This window comes from Odocoileus virginianus, chromosome 23, assembly GCF_023699985.2.
Source record: "Odocoileus virginianus isolate 20LAN1187 ecotype Illinois chromosome 23, Ovbor_1.2, whole genome shotgun sequence".
NCBI classification, from domain to species: Eukaryota; Metazoa; Chordata; class Mammalia; order Artiodactyla; family Cervidae; genus Odocoileus; species Odocoileus virginianus.
In genome coordinates this window covers 8,449,648-8,477,475 of record NC_069696.1, presented here as the reverse complement: position 1 = coordinate 8,477,475, position 27,828 = coordinate 8,449,648, and the positions used below count along the sequence as shown (strand labels likewise).

Here is a 27,828-nt window from a genome sequence, read left to right as displayed (position 1 = left end):
TCAAATTCAATCATGGGTATATCACCACCACCCTGTAGTCTGATACAAACCAAAAGGGTCAAAACTTTGTCAAATGTTAGAAAAAGCACTAATTTGTTGTTATTGAAAGGTAAAGGCAGTGTAACATTTATATAACTACTTTTTTAAGATTGGGTTTACAAAATTTATTCTCAAACTATAGAATCTGAGACCCAATTTGAAAGGCACTTGAGTAAAAACTGCAGGACTGTGAATCATATCAGCTGTAAAAAAATACCATGATATAGCTTCTCTAAATTGGCTGGTTTGATTACAAAATCAGTGTCACTCAACTGTGAGCCTGGCTCCCTGAGGACCCTACTCCTGATCTGAACACCCTTCCCCTGTCTTAGGTCTCCTTGGTCCCTTCTGTGCTAAAGGAGGAAATGTAAATCAATCCTAGAGTGAGATAAAAGAGGAAGAAAGGGAAAAAGTGAAAAATCATTCCAGGGACACACAAAGTATTACTCACCTGTGACTTCTCATTCAAATATATGACTATCAGTCTAGTCAAAAACTACAGCCATTCATTAGATGGACTATTATGTGGCTATTGAGATAATGGGACAGAAGTATATTTCGTTTCCTGATCTCTGAAAGCTAACAGTTAAAGAAAAACAAGAAGGGCTGTATAAAAAAATGTTTTAAGTCTGTCAAAAACAAAAAAACAACCTTAGGTCCCTGATTTCTGGAGGATCAACTCGCTGAGGTACTTCTAAGACTGTTCCAATCAGAGAGCTATAGAAAGTGGGGCTATATACGATAGCCCTTGAAACCATATTCAATAAGACTTGATGCTGTGTTGCCCCTGCCTGATGTAGTTTTCTACATCATCTTCACTCGGTCTCTGCAAGTGCCAGCTCAGAGGTCATCCTCATCAAGAATATCTTCCCCCAGACCTTTTTCCTCATTTTACATTCAAGTTCATTGAGCCCACCTCTGTTTTCAAAACACTTGAAAACTCTTTGACAGGCTCCACCATCAAATCATATTATAGTTATCGTCCACCCTGTCTTTCCACCACCAGCTTCAAATTTCCCTCTTTGTATTCCCAGAAACTCAATCAAGCCCTGGTCTGTAGGATGAGTGCATCATTTGCAAACATCCATGACCCACCAATTTCATACACTTGAAAACGAACATCCCACCAAACACCACTGGTGAAGACGGCTGCACCACTGCTTAAACCAAGTCTGTGGGCTCTGAGCTGAGGTCACCACCACCATTCTTATCCCTGTAATTGTGGGGATTTAGGTAGTTTTACAGAAGAATTTTATAATGGCATCATTAAGTTCTAGAGCCCTAAAGATATTTTGATGGCTTAATGATTCAAAACAGGTTAAGGGATTGCTTCAGGGAAATTAATGAACTTAAAAGCATTGAAAATAAAAATGACTGTGAACATAAAGTAGAAATGGCAATTAAAATCTATGTATATCTCATAAAAGAAACTCAAAGGTTCGTCATGAATTTTCAATCTCCCAAAGGACTGTTTAAACATGAAAAGACCTTTAGCTCTAGAAACTTCAATATCTGCACCTCTCCTGTCTTACTAATCAAATTTGTCACTCTGAGGTGAAATGGCTCAGCTCTAACTTTTCTGAGACCCTAGTAGTCAGGCAATGGCAACCCACTCCAGTACTCTTGCCTGGAAAATCCCATGGACGGAGGAGACTGGTAGGCTGCAGTCCATGGGGTTGTGAAGAGTCAGACATGACTGAGCGACTTCACTTTCACGCACTGGAGAAGGAAATGGCAGCCCACTCCAGTGTTCTTGCTGGAGAATCCCAGGGACAGCGGAGCCTAGTGGGCTGCCGTCTATGGGGTCGCACAGAGTCGGACACGACTGAAGTGACTTAGCAGCAGCAGCAGCAGCACTCAGGAGCTTAGCTCCTATAATACTAACCATTCCCAGGAAAATAGGAAACACTTATTTTGCTAAGACTATTCTGCTAAGATGATTCTTACACTTTACTATCAAATAATGACCTAGTTAATAGATGTCAATTATTCATGGAAGGGAGGGTCCTTGGATGGTGGGGTTTCTGACAGCTAAACCCCAGATCCATGTTTTGTAAGGCTCCCAACCTGCTTTGTAGGGGTCATCTTAAATCTCAACCTCTTTCTGGTAAGAGATATTAGATTTTTTAGTTTTTGTAAAATCAATTCCTACTTTCCTATTCCAAGTAGAAAGAGCCCATTCTACTCCCACCAAAGGTTTTAGGTTTTCATGATCAAGTGTCTCATAAGCCACACCAAGCACTCTGATGGATAATAACAAAGGTTAAGTCAACGTAAGTTTATACAAAAAAATACCTTCTCTTTTTAAAAATAAAACCCTTTTTAGATCATTTTTATTCATTATTAACTGTTAAATCTTCCTTTTTTGAGGCAGGGGTGCCACACGGCTTGTGTGATCTCAGTTCCCTAACCAGGGGTTGAACCCGGGTGATCGTGAAAGCCTGGAATTCTAACCACTAGGCCACCAAGAAACTCCCACCTTCTCTCTCTCTTTTTTTAATCAATTTATTTCCAGTACCTCTAGAAAAGAAACAATGTCTGGCAACATGAGGCCCATGTTTCTGCACAAAGTGAAGCACTGGACCATTTTTCAATATGGAATCTTGGCATCATAAGTTGGTCATCTTCTTGGCTCAGAAGTACCTATTTTGCACAGTAATGTATTGAATGGTAATCATACAATTCACTCTTCTTAAAAACTGTATTTCGAGATTGGGAAAACTGCCATCAAAAGCTTTATATAATATATATATATATTTCTAAAAGTTCACTGCTGTGTGTGAGACTTTTATGATGACCTGAACCTAATAATTATTGGTGATATTTGCCCCAACTACAGTGTTTAACTTAGGTAAAAAAATTAAAAACAAGATTATTAAGCTGATCAAAATCTTCTGTGATTTGAACCAAACTCTTAAATTTCAAATTATGTCTTTTATTAACTCTTCATGAAAACAGAGTGGAAAAACCATAACCTTATTTGGATAGAACATGTATATATCAACGTGGTTTACAATGGACTTTGTGGCAATCCAGAGATAAAAAACTGAAGATGAACAATCTTTTTTAAGAGTCCAATGCACAGCGAGTTTGGTCACTTAAAGTTTATGTACTAAAAGTATCTGATAATCAGGTGGTCCTGGGAGTATATTTATAATCACCATTCACCAGGAGTGTGAAGACTATGTTATATTTTCTATACCTCAACCCAAAGAGCCCTCCTCTCCACCAAAACTGATGTAACTGTTTCCTTCTATTTAGATAAGCAATACAGAGCCACGTCCTCTGTGGAAATGTTAAGAAAAAGAGTGAAATATAAAGGAAGAAAACAAAAATTTACCTGTAACTCCCAACCCAGAGTTAACCAATTTGAACACATGGACATAATATGATCCATTTTTCAAAATGTGCTAAGCAACAATCAGCGTATGAAAGATCTACAAGCAGTTTGAGGACTACGGAGTAAGACGTGTTTTATACCAGCTTTTCATCTATATGTGAAAGTCATCATGGGAAAAGGGAATGGCTACAACTGATAATTAAATGTCTTTCCATGATATCCAGAGGTGAAGGCCAGAGGGCAAGTAAGTAGTCGTGGAAATAAGGCTAGGAAAATACTGCTGGAGCCACTGTCGCAAAAGAATTGTCTCTAGATTTCTGGTTTTCTTCACAAAAACTACAACAGAGCTACTGCAAGGTGACAGACAGAGGCCGGCTGCATCCGCTCAAGCCTGCAAAAGCAAGGTGGCTCTACTGCACAGCCCTTCCTTGGAGGACCAGCAGATCCAATCTGAGGAAAGGTGCTGCTGCAGCCTGAATCAAACACTGGGCAGGATGTGGTCTTCTCAAAGCTTCATTATGTGAGACATAAATTACCTCTGCCTAAGCAATTTTATACCTGAAGACACTGGATTTCTAAGCTGCCATAACCCACAAATATTTAATCTTATTAGTTTTGGTGCTATTTTTTAATTAGCAATTATATTAGATTGAAATGACATCAAAGGTAGTATTTGCCATTCAATCTAATGTTCAAAATGGCAAATATGTTGCTAAATTAGATAGAAGGTACCTGTACAGCCTCTTTAACATTTTCCTAAGCCAGCAACTCACTAACTTATGAAGCATGAACTTATGACCAAAAATGGGAAGACAAAAGAAACAGATTTAAAATAAAATCCATGTTGAGAAACATGAAGAGAGATGGGTTCTATGGGCTGAAAGAGCTAAATAAAAAGCCTAGACTTAATATCATTCTGTGCATTCAGTAATCAACAAATTTCCCAAGACAGACAAATGATGCAATAAACTGCAGACCAGGGCCAAGGCGAGGCCACAGCCAAGCAGTTATAAATTTGAGAGGCCTCCTTACTTGTCTAGCAGCGAAGTTTTGGGGGTTGAGCCCTGTGCCGATTGCTCCAAGGCTGACGTTGGGTAGTGTGGAACCAGAGGGAGACAGCTTGTAGCTGGGAGAAGGGGAGAAAGGAGAGCAGGGAGCCTCATCCCCAAGGCACCCATCTTGATTGGAGAAAGGCAAAGTCAGCTGAAAAGTAGTAGCAGTTAGCCAATCGAAATGAGTGTTGGTTAGTGAAGCAACAGAATGCAAGAAGGGAAAAGAGAGACACCAGGAACAAAGTTAGAGTGTATTAGCAGTAAACGAGGATAGAATTTGGATCTGATCATCACCATCATACTTTGCCCAACAGACACCATCTGTCATCCTCTCTGCTATAGATTCATATCCTCTAAGTTAGTAACACATTCTGTCCATTGCACTATGATAAAAATTGCCAGACATTTCAGTTTCAGGGATCTAATATTGATGACTGTAACTATGTGGCTGCTGAAACAGAAGCCAAAGTCATCTTCTTGTGAATATGTTTGCTGTCTGGACCAGCATCAGTGGTGTCAAAAACGTGCCAAATCTACAAATTTTGGTTTTAACTGCCTTCTGAAGACCAGCACTATTGCAAGTTGGTATTCTGAAACAAGTAATGACCTCCTCCATTAGAAATGTTAAAAATCCCAACAGATAGGTATAAATGACTTGTTTAAAACAGGTAGTTGAGAATTTGAACAAGACACCATCGTAACTAAAAACAGATCATTAAGGAAATGGAAAAAGAAGACAACAGAGTTTTTTTAGAAATAGCAAAGGAGAAAGTTTTCGGTCATCTTGACAAAGCTAAAAGGCAAGGCCTTAGGAGACATAGGGTATTTGCACAAGATTGAAAAATTTAATTTGCAATTGCACAGTAGCGGAAAAAAGAACTCAGGATAACTCTGTCTCTAGAATTTCTTCTACATGTTTTCAGTGTGCATTTCCCCTACAGTCAGACCACACCCCCCTCCAAACTTCATAAATTCCCCAAAACTTAGACCTTGTTCACAATACTCACATTCTAAAGACAGATGGTTCTAGCTGCTGCCTAATCACCTGTCAATATCAACTATTTTCATGTCACCGTTCAAACGCAGGTGATGCTTGTTGTTTTGTTTTTTTTTTCACTCAGTTCAGTAATTCTATGCTTCCTTCTGGAATTAACTATCAAAAGACAAATGGGAACTAAAGTGGTTCTCATGAATTATTATCTTAAACCAAGGATTCAACTCACCTTCTCAAAATAAGGCCCACTATCTGTGGTTCCCATGTCTTTGGAATTAGGTGGACGGAACCCAGATCGATCCTTCCTCATGATATCATTAAAATCCCCGAGATTCATTGCTCGCTTATCCACATCGAATTTTTTATCTGGAAGGCTCCCTGAAAAGTAACACAGAAAGAATGAAAATGTTAACCATCAATGTCTCCCTCATGACCAAGAGTAACCTGTCCCACAACCCTCTGTGGGGTACAGGTATAGACAAGAGTTCTCACTCTTCAGGCTGCTGATGGTCCTCCCTGAAACATACAAGGATGCTTTAAGAACAAAACAAACAATCTCTCTAAAACCCCCAACATATATCAGCTGAAACTCATTTTCTATGGAAGACTGAAAGAGTCTTAGGGCTAACCTAGTCAAAATCTAACTAAAAAGATATTTAAACTAGTTATTGACATGCTTGATGAATATATCTTGCTTTTATATTCAAACCTCCTCAGTGAGAGGATGTGCATCTTGTTGCTTTTTTAGCATCTGTTAGACAAATAGTTTCAGTTGTGAAATGTAATTATTAGGACTACAAACAGCAAACAGGCATGGTTGTTACCCTAAAATTTAGAACTCTTGAGTTGAACACGGGAGATGGTTACTGGTACAATGTCATCTTCCAGATGCAATGACTATTCCACTTTCTTCCACATGTCTATGAATTTGCTGTTGTACAGTGACACGAAACTCATTTTTAAGTTATTCTATTTAAGAATATCACAGATCACAGGCTGTTTTTTTTAATCTCCCAGGAATTTTCTTTTCTTCCAGATTTGATTCTTTCTTAAGCTCCTCCAGGTGAGCAACAGCATCACTGCGAAGAGCCCCCAGATGAAGGGCTAATGTTGCACCTGCTCTACCTGTAAAGGGCAGTTGGTCCCTAATATGACTCAATATGCCAGCAAATTTGGAAAACACAGCAGCAACCACAGGACTGGAAAAGGTCAGCTTTCATTCTAATTCCAAAGAAAAGCAACACCAAAGAATGTTCAAACTATGGCATGACTGCACTCATCTCACACGTTAGCAAGGGCTTCCATTGTGGCTCAGATGGTAAAGAAACTGCCTGAAATGTGGGAGACCTGAGTTCAATCCCTGGGTTGAGAAAATCCCCTGGAGAAGGGAAAGGCTACCTACTCCAGCATTCTAGCCTGGAGAATTCCATGGACTCTACAGTCCATGGGGACGCAAAGAGTCAGACACACCTGAGCAGCTTTCACTTTCACACGCTAGCAAAGTAATGCTCAAACTTCTTCAAGCCAGGCTTCAACAATACATGAACCGTGAACTTCCAGATGTTCAAGCTGGATTTAGAAAAGGCAGAATTGCTTTTCTATGATCCACTGAATCATTGAAAAAGCAAGAGAGTTCCAGAAAAACATTTGCTTCTGCTTTATTGACTACACCAAAGCCTCTGACTGTGTGGATCACAACAGACTGTGGAACATTCTTAAAGAGATGGGAATACCAGACCACCTGAACTGCCTCCTGAGAAACCCGTCTGCAGGTCAAGAAGTACCAGTTAGAACTGGACATGGAACAGACTACTTCCAAATCAGGAAAGGAGTATGTCATGGCTGTATATTGTTACCCTGCTTATTTAACTTATATGCAGAGTACATCATGAGAAACACTGGGCTGGAGGAAGCACAAGCTGGAATCAAGATTGCCAGAAGAAATATCAATAACCTCAGATATGCAGATGACACCACCCTCATGGCAGAAAGCAAAAAAGAACTAAAGAGCCTCTTGATGAAAGTGAAAGAGGAGAGTGGAAAAGTTGGCTTAAAACTCAACATTCAGAAAACTAAGATCATGGCATCCAGTCCCATCACTTCATGGCAAATAGATGGGGAAACAATGGAAACAGTGGCAGACTTTATTTTTGGGGGCTCCAGAATCACTGCAGATGGTGACTGCAGCCATGAAATTAAAAGACACTTGCTTCTTGGAAGAAAAGTTATGACCAACCTAGACAGCATATTAAAAAGCAGAGACATTACTTTGCCAACAAAGGTCCGTCTAGTCAAGGCTGTGGTTTTTTCACTGGTCACGTATGGATGTGAGAGTTGGACTATAAAGAAGGCTGAGCGCCGAAGAACTGATGCTTTTGAACTATGGTGTTGGAGAAGACTCTTGAGAGTTCTCCGGACTGCAGAGAGATCCAACCAGTCCATCCTAAAGGAGATCAGTCCTGAATGTTCATTGGAAGGACTGATGCTGAAGCAGAAACTCCAATACTTTGGCCACCTGATGTGAAGAACTGACTCAATGGGAAAGACCCTGATGCTGGGAAAAATTGAAGGTAGGAGGTGAAGGGGATGACAGAGGATGAGATGGTTGGATGGCATCACTGACTTGATGGACCTGAGTTTGAGTAAGCTCTGGGAGTTGGTGATGGACAGGGAAGCCTGGCATGCTGCAGTCCAAGGGGTCGCAAAGGGTCGGACACGACTGAGCTGAACTGACTGAACTGATGACATCTTGGTGCAGACAGGCCTGGCCACCTGACAGTGACTCTGGCAGGGTCACAGACAGCATGTGTTTGGCCACAACTTTTTTTTTAAAATCTGGATTGGTTCTCAATATTTAAAACTAAAAGCATATAAGAACTTCTGGCCTCTCTTGAGAACAGTGAAGGATCTGGCAAAGCTGAGCACACACTCGTCCACGGCAACAAGTGCCAAGAACTGCGCGGAGGCCGACTCCTTTCTGTGGTACACAGGCTCTCCACAGTGAATCAGTGGCTTTCAAGCCTCAACTGTTCATACCTGGCACACACCACTCACTTACACTTCTTGGTTCTTGTCGTCATTAGTTTTCAATCCCTACCTAGTGCCTTCCACAGAGCAAGTGTGGAATGTGAGTCTAGGAACCGCACCCATCCCAATTCAAAGCGAGCAGGGATCCCAACAAAGGATCACAAACAACAACAACCGTGGGGGGATACACACCTACAGACAAATCCATTTTGCTACTTGGGTTATCTTCAGTTTGACTCTGAAAAAAAATAAAAGAACAGTGAGGAAGATTAAAGTCTGGAATTAAACACACTTAGAGAAGAAACAGCGTTATTCATGCATGAACCACACCTTACTCTTACTTTACATCTAGGACTATACCAGGTCCTTGGAAATGAACCTTCAACTGGAATGAAGACAGTAACAGTTTTCATGAGAGTAATTCTGACTGCCGCTGGTGCCTCTATTCTTAAATTCAGTTTTCACATCAGATTGGCTTCAGTAAATCTATGGACACAGTGATAGCTAAACAGCTGCTTGGAGAAACACACCCCTGTCCTCAAGTTCCAGCCGGCTCAGGATTAAATTTCCTGAGTGGAGCCAAATGATGACAACGTCTTCTCGTGACTTGTCAAGTCATCAAATCTTGCACTGTGCAGCCAAGTCATCTGTCTTTTGGCAACCAGGGACAGGGTGTCCCCACATTGCTCCCCAAAGACCAAAAAACTAAAGTTCTACAAAAATTGTCTATATAATTAATCACAAATAGTTTCCCTAGTCATTCTGCTATGGCTAGGTTTTTTTTTTTAAATTATAATATTAAAGCTGGTACAGTAGTCAGCAAAAGTTAAATACATTTTTAAGTCCTTGGCTCTTTCTTCCCTAACCTTCTAAAGAAAGGATACAAAGGCTACACGTTTAAAAGCTGTAACCTTTAAATACTGGACTATTTCATTAAGAAAAAAGGAATAGAGAACAAACACTGCCTCATCCAAATCAGGAACATTGCGTAACCAGTTTCTTAGTCTGTCATTTTGTACTATATATGGCAGTGGTCTTAAAATTTGTACTAAATGTAAAAGTTAGGATATAGTACACCTATAAAAAAAAAAAAACTTACCAGCAATCCCATATTTGAAAACTGTTTGGCAAGAGGATTCATCCATGAATCATTGTTTCCTCCTTTGAGTGAGCACTACAGAAATGAAATATGTAACCTCAGAATCAAATAATTGATTTCAACTTCCTGAGTTGCATAAGTACTGATGAAAAACGTAAAACCAAGAGTTTACCTTTTTCAACCATAACTATTTCTCTTTAACTATAGTTATTTTGATAGATCTGTTAGTCCAAAAAAGTAATAGGCCTTAGTTACATCAATGTTTTCATTCTTGTTCTATTCGTTGCACTGAGTTAGAAGTAACTAGAAAAATAAATGGTCAGCTAGGGCTTTCACCCTATAAAGGGTCAACATCAGATTTTCTAAAATATAACGCTTGCATGCTAGTACTTTCCCTCTCAGTTCCTCCTTGTAACCCAAGCCGGTTTCTACAGGAGTCAAGAAAAAGTCTGATGCCAGTGCATGTTATTTGGAAAGGAGCCTGTTTAAACTGGTCATTACTCTCTGTGTGGATACAAGGAGAAGCTCATCCACACAGCACTTTCATCTGCTTGTTTTCAGAATATAAAGGACACTGGGCTCTATGGAAAGTGGAAAGAAGTCAGCAGAAGACACCATCACCAAGTTTACTGCAAAGGCAGGCAAGTGTGGGTTTTGTTTGTTTCTTCAGGGGACAAACTAACTTCTCTGCTGAACAAGGAACCAATCATCAGCTCCACTTTTATTTCTACGGAGAAGGTGAGTGGAACTATGATGGGAACCTGGTGGGGGCTGGAGATGATGTGGCTTTGTGTACGTGTGCATTTTCCAGGTAAAAGTTCTGTGTGTTCTGATGCTACTGCTCATGTCAATTTTATTTTTGAGAGTGTTAAGGTACCTCTACAGGTTTAAAGGTCAAAAAAGCCCTCCCTGGAGGGAGGAGGGGTAGTTACTGTTTAATGGGTACAAAGTTTCAGTTGGCAAGATGAGAAGGGCTTTGTGGACAGATGTCAGTGATGACAGCATCACCATGTGAATGCACTTAATGCTGCTGAACTGTACACTTATAATTGGTTAAGATAGTCAATTTTACGTCAGCTGTACTGGAATATACGCATGCGTGTGTGCACACACACACAGTAAGAAAGGTCAGAATCATCAGTCATGGAACAGAAACAGGTAATTCCCAGTTAAACTCACTGAATCTTGGTGGTTCCCTGAGTGGGCTAGTACCTTTCACTTGGTTGCTTCCTCAGCAGTCTTCCTAGAATCTGGTCTCATTATTAATTTGTAAATAATAAAAAGAAAGCCACAGAAAACTAGACAATGCAAATGTATTAAAAATGTTAGAAAGTTCACTGAATAATTTTGTGACTGAAGTAAGAAAATAAAAGTCCTTTATGGGGGAAAACTGTAAATGACTGCTTAAACAAAACGTTTCTAACAGAAACAACCTGCATTCGCAGGCTATAAAAGAAAGCAATGGTATTCAGAACAAAAATCCCATAGAAGGGGCTGAAGGTTCAGCCCCTTGGTCAACTGAAGACCTTCTAAAATGGTGTCCAGTACCTGAAAACCAGGAAGTTTAGTTATGAAGTGTTTCTTAGAGCAGCAAGGCTCCTGTGCTGAAATAACATACATGGCTGCCCAACTTTTTTTCCCTTAATGTATTTGTAGAATGAGAGGCTGGAATGAAAAAAGAGGGCTCCTACTGAGAGTCATTCAGGTTCTAGATTGAAAACCAAAGTCCTCATTAAACTATGAAAATCAAAAGAGAAACTAAGTTGCTCTACAATCCAGAAAATAAAAAGTGTAGGACACAACTGATACAGGACAGAGATAAACCACCTAGCTGCTAATGCAGGGTTATGTACTGGCACCTCATTTTTTTCAGAAAGGATTCTGGGCCTTGGAATTTCCCAAATCAGACAAAAATGAGTCATGTTGATTGTTGCTGGAGAAACCATATTATTGTGGTTTCCCGTATACATATTCATGGGGACCTACTCTAAGGACTGATCAGGCTTTAGAACACAAAAGCATAAAACATTTATAAAGGGTGTCCTGAAAATTCCTAAAGAATTATTATAATATGGAAATTGAAGTGAAAAGAAAAATCTTGTTTCTTTGAAAATTCCATTTTATCCAGAGTGAGAATTTTGTAGTTTGAGACTTCAAGGGAAGGAAGATGAGGGGTAAAGAGGAAGCAGTTATGTGTTCTGAAGAAAGTATTTTCTCCATCACTGAGGACTGCAAGGACTTCAGCTACGTGGCTTCTTCCACCAAAACATTCTCAGTTCTGCCTTCTAAGAATGAATAAGCAAGTTCAGTATTTCTAACGCGGCCTACCTTCATTTGTTTCTTTCCTCCTTGTCCCCAGCTTGCTGAGTTGTGGGAGGAAGCGCTTCCCTGAGAGCCGGCAGTGTTCCAGACTCCTCCATCATCCTCCTCTTCCCAGCTGGGATGGCGAGTTCCTGCCACTGGCCCGTCATTCTCCCCCCAGCCATCTTGCATAGATTTAGAATCTTTAAGAAAAGAGCAAGCCAACTGTATGCAATGGCGATAGAACAAAACCCACAATGGTCATTCCTTGTAAATACAGCATTTTAGTGTATTTGTGGTTGTATACAGAATCGGTCTGTATGGCGAGGCAAATATTCTCCCAACTTTAGAGGACAGAATGAAAACCCCAAAAGGGTCAACGACACACAGTAAATTCATAAACCACAAATCAAGATTTCCTGGTTTCTAGTTCAATGATTTTTCCCCTCACGCAGTGTAGACAGAAATCCCCCAACTGAAAAGAACCTATCACTACTTACTTAACAAGAAATTTCACACTTAAATTAAAAGAAATCTGTTACTCTTAATGAGAATGTTGTACTGCACTTCTTAGCTTTACCCTCCTGAGAGGAAATACGTGGTGTACTTTGTAACGGATTTTACAAATATGAGGCAGGATAAAAAACAACTGTCAACCTTGTTTGGAGTGAAGAAAAGAACATGAAAGATGGATAAAAAAAAGAAAACTGTACTAGATTTTGAATATCAAAATTACAGTGAAAGAAGAGAAATTCACAAATAGTCATGAAAATTTGAAAGTTACTAGATTTACACACTTAAAAGGTACTGGATACTAAAAAGATCCTAGACAAAGACAATGTATAAGCAATGGCTTTTAAAGACGGGCAGAGGAGGGACTTTCCTTGGTGGTCCAGTGGCTAGACTACATGATTCCAATGGAGGGGGCTTAGGTTTGATCCCCGATTGGGAAATTAAATCCCACATGCCACAAATAAGAGTTCACATTCTGTAACTAAGACCTGGTCAAGCTAAATAAATAAATAAATATTTAATAAATAAATAAAATAAAAGACAGGAGGAGGAAATGTAGGAGCAGAACGTGGAAGGGAGAACAAAGACAGGGAAACCAGTGCTCAACTGTTCAAGGAAGTAGGTCATCATCAGGCTCCAGTTAATTCCACCAACATTTCCTCTTAAACAAAGATCTTGAATTTGGAGACTGGGATAAATCCTTAATCTCTTTCTGAAAATTTTGTATGGGTACACTTTCTGGTAATGATAGAAGAAAGGAAATATACTATCCCACCTAGCAGCTCCATGAAAAGGTATGAAAGCATTAGTTGCTCAGTCCATGTCTGACTCTTCGCGACCACATAGACTGTAACAAGCTGGGCTCCACTCTCCATGGGATTCTCCAGGCAAGATTACTGGAGTGGGTAGCCATTCCCTTCTCCAGGGGATCTTCCCGACCCAGGGATTGAACCTAGGTCTCCCACACTGCAGGCAGACTCTTTGCCAGAATCTGGGCAGTCCAGAAGCTCCATCCACACCTCCAATTTACAAAATGACAAGACATTTATGGAGGAAGTTATTTGATTCAGATTGCTTCACACGAAGAGTCTAGAGCCAGAAAAGTGGCTTTTCCAGGTCTTTCTGCTGCCAGGCTCTGGGACCAGGCCTATGATGCCATCCAGGCACCAATCAAGTATGTAGATAGCTAGGTAGTCAATTTCCTCAGATGGTGGCATCATCTCCCAGCAACGCCCAAGTGAACCTTGGGATGAACCCTCTATGGGGTTCACTAAGCGCCCCCCTTTGCATGGGCTCTGTGACTGAACAGCAAGAAGCAGGGCCTGGGGGCTGTTCTCCCCGCTTCTGGATAACCAGGACCATTTCTCCTGCATAGGAGGTTACCCACTATTACGTAAGCAGAGGCTTTATACATCCTCTGACAAGCAACAGGAATTAAAAACCCAACATAAGTGACATATTGACCCTTTTAAAGAAGAAAGACATCCATGTAACCCTTCTTCGAGAGAAAGGAGCTGCACTTTTAACAAATGATTTCCTGTAGAGAGATTAAAAAAATAGAGCTCCAATACTGAAGTCATGGAGTCCACACCAGATTTAAGGCATCTACAGTCTAGACAAGATCACAGGTTAAATCACCATGAGCACTGATTAGTAGGCTGTGACTTTCTAGCCCCCTCCCATGACTATTACATGTTCAAATTACCCAGAGAAGGGGGAAAGATAACTACAGCTTTAGCTATGGACACAGATGATCCCGGTGAGTAGAAGCCTTTTATAAATCTGGAGAAAAGTGATTTCTGTGGTGGAAGAAAGATGATCCCGAAGTTGGAAAAGACTCATAAAAATCTTCAGTACTGTTAAAGTGCCTCCTTGCGCCAAGGGTCTGGTTTATGCCTTTCAACAGTGTTCTGGATCTATTCCAAGTATACAGAATGGTATTTCCCATGATGATAGAAGCAATTTTACAATGAAAGAAAAGACAAGATCAAATTCTTTATCAAGCTATTTCTATGAAGTGAAGGAGATCTGCCATTTTCAAAATGCAGTCAAGTTACACAGGCACAAGAGTGTTTCCAGAATACAGAGAGCTAAGATGATACTCCATCCTGTGGTATGGTTAGAATCATAAATATCATAAAATAAACTTGACAATGGAATTTATTCTTGTTCCAATTCAGAGAATTCAGTCTGACCACATTTTTTAATCAAAAGACAATCCCTTAACTCTGCAATATGGTAGAAAAGAGACATTGGAATACTTCTTAAGAAAACTACAAAAAAGTGAAAACAGGCACTTGAAATTAAATTTTTAAATTGAGGATCATCCAATGGGACATTCTGCAGCATCCGTTTACGAAGTTTTGCAAATTACTGTGAGTACACATTGCCAGCTGGATCAAGTATAGCTTAGATTATCAGTGATTATGAATAAGTGTGACGTGCTTTGTTTAAAAAATTCAAATGAAGAAATCTTTGTTGGGTTCAAGAAACCTTAAATGTCCCTGTGTGGGTGGGAGTATGAAAAGAGAGACAAAGGGGAAAGAAAGGAGCAGAAGGATGAAGTCACTGGGCAGCAGAGACCTTGTTCCATGTTAAATGCCAGGAATTATTTTTTTTAACTTATACCAACATGAGCATAGAAATGCAAAATAGATAACAGTGAGCAATATTTAACTTACTATGGGAAAAAAGGCACATCAGAATTTCAGCTCTGGCCAGACATTAAACTTAAGTTAAAATGAGGGATTTCCCTGGTGGTCCAGTGGCTAAGACTTCATGCTCCCAATACAGGGAGCCCTGGTTTGATCCCTGGTTGGGGAACTAAGATCCCACGTGCCACAAGGAAGAGCATTTGTGCCGCAACTAAGACCCAGCATAGCTGAGTAAGTAAATATGTTTTAAAAATGAAATCAGTTCATTTTAAAAATGAAATCAGTTACGACTTTCAGTTCACTGTAAGCATTTTTACATATGCCAAGCCAAGTCCCCATCATTTGCTACTAACCATTCACTAAAGATCCAAGGTCCTGAACCTCGTTGAACTGATAATGTAATAGCAGCCCTCCCCAAAATGTGTGACTCTCCAAATTAACAGAGACTCCCTCTAAAAGAGTGCCGTATACTTACTAGGTTTCATGGCATTTGGAGCATTGGAGGGTGCAGTCCCCCAGCCTGTTGTCGACGCTCCAGTGTCATCCATCTCGCCCCACCCAGGACTGCTTTCGTTTGGCTCACCCCAAGCTGAAGTACCATTATCTGGAGCAGATGGTGTGCTTTTGCTCCAGACTGTAAAGAAAGGACACGCATCTCAAAGAATGATTTATGAACACTGTAGTATTCAGTGGGGGTGAAGGGAGGAGGAACAGGACCTCCTGAATTCTATGGGAGGAAACAGAAATGTGGATACCACCTACATGGAGGACACCTGGCACTGTCACTTTTACTTTTGGTAGAGTAATTCCACTGCCAGGAAATTATACCATACATGTACTTGTAAAAGTAGATGAAATTACATGTACAACAATGCTCATGGCATCACTGTCAGAAAACATTTGGAAACAACCCAAATATCTGTGAAAAAGGGACCAGTCAGACCAATCGTGAGTTGCCCATCAAGTGAATACTATATGCGAAGCAACTGAAAGACAGAAATGTATTTGTTAACATGAAAAGTTTTGAAGAATAATGAGAAAAGCATGGTGAAGAACAGTGTATATAGTACAATTCCCCCTGTGTAAAATGTTTAAAGGATATATTTCGCTACCGGCATGAACAAAATTTCTGACTGGCACACAAAGTTCTAAAACCTGCAAGCAGAGACTCTAAGGGTTAAGATTCTTTTATTTATTACCTTTTGCTTTTCTATATAGTTTGAAGGTTTTTACTACATGAAGAAAATTTTTTACATGTTCTACATAGGGAATTAATAAACAAATCTTCATTTCCTTCTTTTGTCTTCTTTTCAATATTAAAAAAATAACAAAACTAGTTAAACGTAATCATTTCATAACTGGATTCACTGAACATTACAGACTTCCTCTGGAGAGTGGAAAATTATTATGATTAATTTTAACTCAAATAATCCAAACAAATTAAGGGTGCATCCCTTTAACTCGCTGATTTACACAAGGGCATTCAAGTTGCCAATGCTAAACTAAGAACCATCACCAGCACTACATTTTAAAACTGCCTCCGTTTATAAGTTTTTATCAGCACTATTTTTAATTTATGAGGCATGATGTTTCTTATCCAAAGAAGGAGGGAAGAAAGTTTAATTCTGGACAACTGATTATCATGAGATAATCTCCACATGATGCTCCACTTCCAGAGGTTAACTGTTAAAAATCACCTGTAAAGTGATGGAATACTTTGGCCACCTGATGCAAAGAGCTGACTCGGTGGAAAAGACCTGATGCGGGAAAAACTGAGGGCAAAAGGAGAAGGGGGCGACAGAGGATGAAATGGTTGGATCATCAATGACTCATGGAGCATCAATGACTCATGGACATGAATCTGAGCAAACTTCGGGAGAAAGTGAAAGATAGGGAAGCCTGGCGTGCTGCAGTTCATGGGGTCGCAAAGAGTCAGACACAACTTAGTGACTGAACAACAACAATCTCCATAACAAAATATGCCACTTTCAGAGGTTAACTGTTAAAAATCATCTGGAAAGTGATGGAAACCTTCCAGATCCCAGCTTGGCTCTAGTGTTTTCTGATGGTCTCTGCAAGAACAAACACAGACGGCTTCCCATTGCTGGGGAAAGAGCAACACAGAGGACGTGTCCACAGGCAGAACAGGAATGGAAATTAGGTCTATTTCTGCTCCTATTTTAATTCTTTTTTTTTTAATTTTAATTCTTTATTTTTAAATCTAGAGCAGAGTTTGTTTGGCAAGATCTAAATCTTTCTAATTCTGCAGACCGATACAATTACCAAAAAAATAAAAAATAAAATAGGGGTAAGACTAACCCAGGGATGCCACCTTTCCCTTTTACCAAGAAAGAGCATTACCATGTACCACCAGCACTTGTCGTCACCAACGTTTGATATAAAGAGAGCTTTTGTTGACAACAGCCTACAGTTAGAGCAGGAAAGAGTCTCAGAACGAAGCTAAGTTCAATAAATACCTCTTAATAAAAATGCCTTGGTTTAGGATTGCTTTTCTTCACCAAAATCTGTAAGAAAAAGCCATCGCCTACCTGATGCTGATTTGCCGGTCATCGGGGTAGGCAGGTTTGCTTCTCGAGGTGCTGGGCCCCCTTGGGAATTCTTATCCCACAGATTCACATTCTTGTAGTTATAACTGTTGGGGTCTCCCCACGCGGAAGTGCCATCATCAATGTCCATTTTCCGACTGATTGACTGCGGGGATGGCTCTTCCCAACCGCTGGGTTCCTCATCCTTGGGGGTTACTGGCTGCGGCCCACTGCTCCAGTTGGAATTGGAAGGTCGTCCGTTGCCTGGAGGTGGTGGGGCTGGGCCTCCCCAGGAGCCAGAGGCCTCGGGTTGTGGTGGTGGTAGCTGCTGCGGCGGCTGCTGCTGTTGGTGCTGTTTGTTCCAGGAACTGGGCTGTCTACTTGTCTCCGTCCACGCCGGAGACCTTTTGCAATCTTCCCACCCGCCTTTGGAAGCCAGGCTTGTGTTCCCACCGCTCCCCCAAGTCCCGATTTCACTCTGCCCACCTTCGCCCCACCCGGACACAGGTTTATTCGCAGCATTTTCCCAATTGCTGGTTTTCGCCTGATCGACCTCCTCTCCCCAACCATTCTTTCCAGAAGTCCATCCTTGGTTGGGCTGGCGTCCACCTCCCCACCCCTGATCCTTGTTGGAGTTCTCGTTCCAAGAGGAAGATGTCTTCTCGTCCGGGCGTCCTCCTCCCCAGTTGGAAGAGTTGTTGTTCTTATAGTCGTTCCAGCCTCCTGTGTTCTTGGGGTCTTTCCACTCTGTAGAGGCTGAGAGCTCTCCCCATCCAGACTTCATTTGATTGCTTTGGCTGGGTGCGTCTCCCCAGCCCCCTGAGTTCTTGGTCTGTGTGGCAGCGCTCTCCCACCCCTCAGTTCCTTTGTCAGATTTCCCCTCGGGCCTTGGCACCTCTTCAATGTCCCACACTGTGTCCTGCTTAATTTGAGTTTGGCCCCAGCCGGTGTTTGAGAGCACCCTGGGGTCCAAATCAGTTCGGCTCAAAAGAGTCTGCAAGACAGCCTGACAGTCGGGATGTGTGGGCCGGTACGACCGGCGGCCAGAACTGTGACTGTCGCTGCTTCCTGCTTTGTGGTTGCTTCCAGTGCTCTGACCTCCAACTTCACTTCCCGTGGAGCTGGAAGATCTTCCCCAACAGGGAGCCTGGGCACTGCCTTGGTTTTCAGGGAGGGGGTGGCCCTTCTGATTGTCCCATGCTCCAGTGCTAGAATTTGGTTGGTTTGGACCACTCCATTCTCCAATTTTCAACTCATCAGACCCAGTCGGCTGTTTCCATTCTCCCTGAGAGACCCCGGATGTCATTTTGTTCCCTTCACCCCACTTGCTGTCATTAGAGTCCTGAGGGCCAAAGTTCCAGGACCCACCCGTAGACCTGTTATTGTTGTCCCAAGAGTCACTTTTTGACCCGGTTGATTTCTGAACAGGAGCTCCTTTCCAGGAGTCCTCTCTCTCCTTTCCATTGTTCCCATTGTTTCCAGAATTGCTTTGTCCAGAGGCTGTGTCAGTTCCAGAAGGCCCCCTAGCTGCACCCCAAGATCCAACACTCCCAGTCTTTCGATCTCCAGTGCTTTGTGAAGGGGCATCAGTGCTCCTGGAGGCGTTCCCCAAGCCCATTCCAAAGGGCATTCCCTTATTCTCCATGGGGTTTGGTGAACTTGAGTTCAAGGAGTTAGTGTTTCCATTTTTTGGTCCATCAGTGTTATGAATTTGAGCCTGCTCTCTGCCAGAGACAACAAAATTAACACCCGCATTTTCCATCTTTGACTGCTGTTCCCTGGATGCCTGACCTACTGTGCTAACCTGCGCACTGGAATTACTAGTCTCCGTTTCCAATGCCCCTTTCCTAGAATTTCCTTCTTGGACCAGCGCTGGCCAGGCAGATGGGTTGCTATTTGGGTTAAAGTTGCTGAAGCCAGAGCCAGGTCCAATTCTCTCCTGACCACTCACATTCCTCCAGTTTCCTAGTCCATTGTTGCTCTCCGTAGTAGAGTTGGAAGATTGAACAGATTTAGCCTTAGGGTCAGATTTCCAGACCCCAAGATTACATTCGTTCCCAGAACTTGCAGACTGGCACTGGCTCCCTTTTCCTTTGTTACTAGTGGTGCTTCCTGGCAGAGTGCTCTTCTCAGAGCCAGGGTTCGAGGCACTGTTGTTATCGGTGGTGTTTTCGGAAGAAGACTCAGTGTCTTTGCTGGCAATGCAAGGCCACTCTTCCATGTCAGACCCGTCTACAATCACCTTGTCCCAGATGTGAATGGGGTTGGGGGAGGCGCCGCTGTTGGAGGAGGCTCCCGAGCCCCAAGTGGAATTTGCATAATTTGAAGCAGCAGCACCTCCAAGGGTTGACTCTGAGAAAGAGATGGTCTCATTAAGCACAGCGGCACATGCATCATCTCTCAACACCTCGAGCTCAAACCACCCCCAAAGCGAGCTCATCACTTCCCACAAACTAGTTCTCTACCCACTGCCTTCCTTGCTTAACTGCATCATACCCATCTTAGTCGTCTCTTCTGTTTTGCCTGGTTGGTGTATTTGCTAAATCCTACCCCCACAGCACCTCTCAAGGCTATCCTCATGCTACTTCCAGGGACAGAGAACGGACTTCCCATATCTTGAGACAATGCAGTTAATAGCCCATCCTCGCTTTACAGCTGCAACCCACTCTAAACACCCCCAGTATTAATAAAGCACATCTTTCACTCCATCACTGCTCTATGGAAAGGAGTGGAGAGTTTAGCATAAGAATAAAGCTAAACTCTTGGGCCTGAGGTCTGATGAAGATGCTCCACAACCTGGGACCCACTGACTCTTCCATTTTCCCCTTCCCCTGCTTTCTCTGATGACGCCCACACTCTACAAACTGTGCCTTCTCACCCTGGCTGCATTCCTCGTGGGCACCTGTTTTTTTTTCCTTCGGAATTCACACACTGAAATCTATCCATCTTTCTGGGCCTAGTTCAAGTGCCACTTCTTCCATGAAGTTTTCCTGAGCTCGCCACCTGAACACAGCCTTTCTCTGTCTGGAGCTGTTTGCTCTGTGTACTGCATTCGCCTCTTCCTTCTCTCACATGAATGCCCTCCAGGCAGAGACCTATCTTGCTAACGTTTAAATCCCATGTGGCAGCCAGGGCACTGCTGCTCAGTAAGCAGCTGCTGAATGCCCACCCAGCTAGATGCCAGGGCAGACAAGCATGAATCAGTTTGTATGCCCAAGGAACTTGATAAAAAGAGTCTGGCTCAGAGCATATTTGATTGGCATGGGAGGGAGGGGGAATGACCTGTTTTTAAGACCAATAATTTCCTCTAAACTTATTTCAGTTCTTTTTAACCAAACAGCTTTAAATCAATATGAAGTTCAAAAAAAATATTACACAGCGCCATATAAAAGTAAGGAAGCAGAGAATCTCAAACTCTTGAGATCAGGGGCCTCCTTGGTTTTAAGAATGTAAACAGGAGAGTGACTCATGCTGGACCCACGTCTACGTCCAGGCCTGGCGAGACTCAGCAGCTAAAGTGCCCGACACAAACACCCCCTCACACTTCCCTTTGCAGCTGGTGACAAGGGGCCAGGAAGCCTTTCTCTGTCTGGGCTGGGCCTATCCTGACAGCTACCAAAGGAAGCCTCATGAACAGGACTTGTCTCTGTATGAAGGCCTATGTCACTGCCAGCTTTCTCTCCATCTTTACTTTGCACATAAGATGGTTAAAAAAAAATTCTCTAGGCAATTCTATGTTCAAATCAGAACTAGAATAAAGCATCCTACCATTAACAACCACCAATTCATTGTCCTTGCCAACACTTGATGGTCTTCAAGCTCTGAATTTGAGTATGATCTCAAAAAAACATTTGAAGAATAAGTGGAAATCTTTTGATAAGTTTTTAAAAAATGGGGGATGATATTTGGAAGTTCTTGGCTGCTGGCTGTTTAGCATTCATCTATTAAAAACTCTCAAAACTTCCAGCAGAGTCCTTCAGGTAAAGATTTCTTATACATACATACAATTTTTAACAGAGCTCAAAATCCAGGGCTCTCTATAAAGAAACATTGATCTTACAAATCTACTAATAGGATGGTATTATGTGGAATTCTCCCAAAGTTCTGCATTATAATCTAAGAGACCATTCTCTCTCTGTTCCCAGATTTCCAGGAACATAAACATGCACGTCTTGAGATTCAGAACCAGCCTCTGCACTAGCCTCACTTCCAGTTGCCCCACACCTGAAGAGGCACCTGGGGCGATGGGGGCTTGAATTGTAATGCTCTTGTCTGAGGAGGGAAAAAAGGCAACGAAGAATGTGGACAAAGAGCAGCAGGCCAAGAAGACACTCGCCAGACACTGAAACCCAGTTTCAGGAGAGAAATGCTGGTATACATCGCACACTGGGCTCCTCCTCCATCTTCTGAATAACCCCAAGAGTCTACAAGAATCGTCACCCACTCCAGTATTCTTGCCTGGAGAATCCCACGAACAGAGGAGCCCGGCAGGTTATAGTCCATGGGGTCACAAAGAGTCGGACACAACTGAGTGACTAACACTAACTAAACTCAGTCTACATAATCAATGCTTCTTGCAGACTTTAGACAGGCAACACAGAGTGATGCGCTGGCTCCCTGCAACCGCCCCGCCCCCCTCGCCCCTGTTCGCTGGCCCGCGGTGCGCTCACCTGGTGCGGCCCCACCCTCGCTCTGCAGCAGCGCTCCTGTCACTTGTGCGTTGTTGGGGTTTGCTCCGGGCGCCGTGGAGGGAGGAGGCCCTGCCCCGCCCCCGAGGAGCATGCAGGACGGTGGAGGGGGCTGCCCACGTTTCAGTAACACTTTGTGGTCCTGCTGGCAACGGAACCGAGGCGGCACCTCCCGAGGCATGTAGCGGGCGGCGCTGGGCGGCTGTCCGTTCGGCACTGCCACCCTTTTGGCATTGTTGCCACCATTGACTGGTGGCGATGGAGAGCTGCCAATCGGGCTGGCGGCCGTTGGTTGGCTTAAACTTGGTTTCGTCACTTCGGGCACTGAAAGAGAGAGATGGGGAAACAGCCTTTGAAATCCAGTGAATTTTTCTGAAGATTATTTTTTCAAGAAAGTGTTCATGAGATAGGTTCCAATAAGACAATGCTCCTTTCATCCTACTCTGAGGGACAAGGTGTTTCCGGATCCCCCAGCATCTTCAGTTTACTGGAGATAGCTAAGGGTGGAGAGTGATGGTGACAAGGATTCAAACACCGCGGTATCGTGGAATGACATTCCATTAACTAAGGAAGAGAAGGAAGTAAGCACCATTCACTCCCCGAAATCAATAGTGGAGCCCCGTGAAGGGCTGCCTAGCAGGCCTAAGGGTGCACACAGACCGCAGGCAAAACCCCTGGGAAAGGTTCAAAGCTCTCAGCCCAGCAGCCCTTTCTCTCCATCCACATTCTTAAAGAAACTTTACCCGAAGTCCCTGGAGTAGGTATGCTCAGCCCCCTTCATGTGTGCTCCTGGACCACGTTGTCCATCTCTGTGCCATTGAAAAAACTGTTTATATTGAGATTCTCCATTTGTAGATCATTCTCCCCACCAGGTCAGAAGACCCTCAATGGCAGGAACCCATCTTTCACTTTTTTTTCTTAGGGCCCGGCACAAAGTATACCCCTAAAGGGAAACCAGGCTTACAGAATCCCAAGATCAACGTGGTTTTGGTTTCTACAGCCAGCTGAACTTAAAGACACTATTTGGCATTCTGTGTAAACATTAGAAATGTTATAAATCTCTTTGCTTTATTTAAAAAAAAATTAAGTGGACCTTATGTGTATTTTTTCAACTATTCATTTAAAATAAAAATTTCAAAATGTAGATATTTTCCCTATTTAAATATTTAAGGTTTTCCCTCCCTTGTAAAACGGCAAACAAGGAAGGATGGGAACATGTGAGATGACTATGAAGCTCTGCTGGACTCTTCTGGCTTCCCTTCCACCCAGCGGAGAAAGTTCTTCTGGACTGGCAAATCCCTCGCTTCATCCTACCAAAAGACTCCACCCTTTCCAGGAAAATTTACCTGGCAGCACCCTGTGGCAGCAATACACAATCAGTCACCGAGCCTGGGAATTCCGAGGACTCTGAGGCCAGAGTCCCTGAGCCCCAGAGACATGGGAGCACCAGCCCTGGGGGCAGTATTGCTCTGACCGCTGAAACCATGCTGGGTCAGCAGGTTGTTCACTGAACTGGCTTCTTTATGAGAGAGCTACATCATCAGAAATCAGGGGGCCCAATCTACACCCGCTGGACACTGGGGTACTATGAGTAACAGGAAGAAAAAAGAGCAGGAGCCTGAAGTAACTTCGAGGCTTAAACCCCTTGTCTAACCTTAGCGAATCATGAGGCAGTACTGTGCCTCCCAGGAAGGAAGAGAGGTGAGAGGATGAACAGATAAATAAATAGATGTATTTCTCAAGAAAATAAATAGGTCATTACCTAATACTATGTTGATCCAAAAGTTAATTTGGGTTTTTCCATAACATCTTACAGAAAAACCTGAACTAACTTTGGGCTAACCCAGTATTATTAATATAGTGGACTTTGCATGACTTATAAAGACCAATGTATAAATGACTGACAAATGGATGAATACAGATGAATTATTTAATGATCCATTTTCTATCTGTGTCTGGAGGATTCCATAGCACACAGCATTTCCAATCTCTTCTCCTCTTATTGTGAGAAGAAGCAAGAAGCTGATGAAGGCTGGGGGAAATTCTTCCCAACTAGCTTTTAGGCCAGAAGGAATTATGCTTCTACAGGGCCGCCCTTCTATAAAAAGACTAGAATCGCCACTTTAAAGTAACCAGGCTTGGAGAAGGAAATGGCAAACCACTCCAGTATTCTTGCCTGGGAAATCTCATGGACAGAGAAGCCTGGCAGGCTGCAGTCCATGGGGTCGCAAAAGGTTCAGACATGAATCCGTGACTAAATAACAACAATAATTCACCTGGAAAGTGGCACAATTCTTGAGGCACTATTCCTCTGTGTTCCCCCTTTGCCTGGCAAAGAAATAAAGCCACTCTTTCCGTGTCCTCCATAAAAATAAATAAATAACTAAATAAATAAAGTAACCAGGCTTGTCACTCATTTCCCTAAAATAGAATCAGACATGGTAAGAAGAGCCTATAGAGCTGAGATCTGAACATCAGTTGGATGAACTCCGAATCACTCACTCATAGCACAGTGGAAGAAATCTGGTAGATATCATATACTGCATAAGATTCCCTGCAAAGCTCTCAGGGCATTTTCCCACCATCACATCAGAGGTACAATGGACTATAAGTAATAAAGTCATAATAAAATGGGACCACCTTTTGACTATCCTCCTTCCAACACAGTGCTCCCTCCTGGGAGATTATTCATTCAAAACTCTAGGACACTGCCAGAAAAAGCCTCCTGCACTACATGTTAAGAGCAAACTGTTTCAGGGCTTGAATGAGTTTTTACCCTGTTTTACTACACTCTAAGCACTAACTGGAGAGCAATGCAGGTGTTAGGCAGGATGCCCAATCCAACCTGCATCCTGAAGTCCAACTAGAGACATCAGAATCCCTGCAGGTATCACGTCATAGTCCAGAACATCAGGGGTAACCGAGGAGAGGGAAACTATGATTAAGTCTGAATTACTTCTCAGGTCCTCTCTTTTCTCTTCTGAATCTTAATGGTTTGCAGCTTGTACAAATATTTCTGAAGATGAGCTGCTCAAAATAAAGACAAAGTTTCTTATTTTCCAGAGAAAAGGTCTGTGGCTTAAACCTGATCTTTGCTTCAAAGGGGAATAAAGACACTGTAGAAAAAACTGGGTATCCTACTTTCTAATTTCCATTCATTTACCACTGAAAACCATTTACTTCCTCTAATGATTGAATCTTTTCCTGTTCTCTGTTGCCATTATTTTATACCAATTTCATCTTACAGTCTGAGCTTCTAATTGCCTCTACTTCTGAAAAACTTCAATAAGATGCTTTTTCAGATAAAAGTTTTCTTAAGAAAATTCTGAGATGGGCAGGACCAATAAACTATTTTCTTTAAATACCTTGATGGTATCAAACATTAAAAAACAAAACCAAAAAAACATCTTCCAGTAACGTTTTAAAAGTAATAGTTAAAATACAAACATGTTCTACAAAAGACATTATTTTAGACTGAAGAATTTCTTGGTGAATAATAATCAAGGCAATACAAAAATATCTCAAAGACTGATGACACACAGAGTGGCCGATGCAAGCTCAACACTGTTCAGCAACCTCTAAGCACTGTCTCTGTTTCTTTACCTCCCACTCATTCCCCAAACTCAATGCACAATGGCTTTTGCCCAGATCATCTCACTGGAAGTTCCTCTCCTCATTAAATCATTAGTGATTTAATTCCCAGTTTAATGGGAACTGGTTGAACCTGGGGGGTGGGGGTGGAGCCTGTCTTAAATATTAATAAATTAGACTGGCTGTTGTTTGTTGTTTTAGTCACTAAGTCATGTCCGACTCCTCTGTCCATGGAATTTCCCAGGCAAGAATACTGGGCTGGGTTGCCAATTCTTTCTCTAGGGGGTCTTTCCGACCCAAAGACTGAACCCCCATCTCCTACACTGGTCAGCAGATTCTTTACCACTGAGCCACCAGGGAAGCTCAAATTAGAGCAGACCCAAGGTTAGTACATGCAGCCATGAAATTAAGGCTCTTGCTCCTTGGAAGAAAAGCTATGACCAACCTAGACAGCATATTAAAAAGCAGAGACATTACTTTGCCAACAAAGGTCCATCTAGTCAAAGCTATGGTTTTTCCAGTAGTCTATGTATGGATGTGAGAGTTGGACCATAAAGAAAGCTGAGTGCTGAAGAATTGATGCTTTTGAACTGTGGTGTTGGAGAAGACTCTTGAGAGTCCCTTGGACTGCAAGGAGATCCAACCAGTCCATCCTAAAGGAAATCAGTCATGTATATTCATTGGAAGGACTGATGCTGAAGCTGAAACTCCAACAGTTTGGCCATCTGATGCGAAAAACTGACTCATTGGAAAAGACCCTGATGCTGAGAAAGATTGAAGGCAGGAGGAGAAGGGGACGACAGAGGATGAGATGGTTGGATGGCATCACCGACTTGATAGATATGAGTCTGAGTAAGCTCTAGGAGTTGGTGATGGGAAGGGAAGCCTGGAGTGCTGCAGTCCATGGGGTTGCAAAGAGTCTGACGCAACTGAACTGAACTGAAGGTTATTACAATGAGCACCATGTAGTCACTGTAACAGGATTTCTTGAATAGACTCAAAGATAAGAGTTTTGGCCAGTGGAATAAAATGGTCCATCATCCAAGGTATGATGATTGGAAAACGTTTTTTTGTTGTGTCCCAGTTGGGTGAAGATTATGAATTTGCTTTGTACAATAATATCTAAAAATTTTAATTTATACTGAGCCGGGAGTTTTTCCCTGTTTCTTTGACTCGCCAACAGACATTTACCAAGGAAATGCTAAATGTCAGGCACCAAAGTCCCTCAAATCTTTGAAGTTATCAGAGCTTCCCCACGTGGAAAGTCTTTCCTTGGGGGTTAAACATTCCCTCCCCTCTTCCAGCATCTAGGCCTCCCAGAGGGGACACAGGTTCCAATTCCTTGACCAATCTGGCCTGAACTCCTCAAGGTCCATTCAACAGAGGTCAATCTCTGTTCCTTTCCATAGAGCGGTGCCCATTACAGGAACTGCAAATCCCTGCTTAGATACTGTATTTCTAGTAATGTAGCTTAAAGCTGTGTTTCTATAAATCAGTTCATACTGGTAACTTCTACTAACCCCACTGTAACCCTAAGACCTAATACCTTCCCAATAACACTAGGTGGTTAAGTCCAAACTCTTCCATTACATAGTCTACGTCTTTAATACTAATTGTATCCTTCATCCCTGTTAAATCTGGTCTATTTTATCAATCCTACAAATGTCTCCAATTCCAAGACCAATACCTAATGAACGAGATCAGTTGCTACCTAAGTACCTTTCAGTATTTATTACCTGAGAACAGGCCCAGCTCTAGCCCATGTCCATCACCTCTACTTGAAAGCCCATTCTGTTCTCTCTGAAATCCTCACCCTTTAAAAAAAAAAAGATGGAAGATAAAAAAATATACAGGGAATCTACTTTTCCTCCAAAATATGGACAAATCTTACTTTAGTCCTCTCTGTACAACCAGAGCCTTGACACCAACACAGTCTTTTCTTTTTTTCTCATAGGGTCTGCTGGGGAAAGAGAGGTGGATTCAG

At 42.3% G+C, this 27,828-nt stretch overlaps 1 protein-coding gene and 1 long non-coding RNA gene across 18 annotated transcripts in view; one reads left to right on the top strand and one right to left on the bottom strand.

Moving 5' to 3' along the window:
* TNRC6B (trinucleotide repeat containing adaptor 6B) overlaps nucleotides 1-27,828 on the bottom strand; it is a 242,251-nt gene that overhangs the window by 30,358 nt on the left and 184,065 nt on the right. For 14 of the 17 annotated variants that reach the window (XM_070453399.1, XM_070453395.1, XM_070453390.1 and 11 more), the window contains 8 exons: nucleotides 22,236-22,577; nucleotides 17,569-19,917; nucleotides 15,495-15,653; nucleotides 11,880-12,055; nucleotides 9,552-9,626; nucleotides 8,645-8,690; nucleotides 5,655-5,803; nucleotides 4,412-4,582 (listed from right to left, as the gene is read on the bottom strand). In XM_070453399.1, coding sequence (XP_070309500.1) covers nucleotides 4,412-4,582; nucleotides 5,655-5,803; nucleotides 8,645-8,690; nucleotides 9,552-9,626; nucleotides 11,880-12,055; nucleotides 15,495-15,653; nucleotides 17,569-19,917; nucleotides 22,236-22,577 — 3,467 coding nt within the window. The remainder of the gene's footprint in view (nucleotides 1-4,411; nucleotides 4,583-5,654; nucleotides 5,804-8,644; nucleotides 8,691-9,551; nucleotides 9,627-11,879; nucleotides 12,056-15,494; nucleotides 15,654-17,568; nucleotides 19,918-22,235; nucleotides 22,578-27,828) is intronic. The other 3 variants (XM_020876891.2, XM_070453405.1, XM_070453406.1) reach the window with 3 other exon arrangements.
* LOC139030561 (uncharacterized) lies at nucleotides 9,978-12,400 on the top strand. The gene is made up of 2 exons (XR_011482925.1): nucleotides 9,978-10,289; nucleotides 11,911-12,400. It is a non-coding gene; the product is annotated as an uncharacterized lncRNA (long non-coding RNA).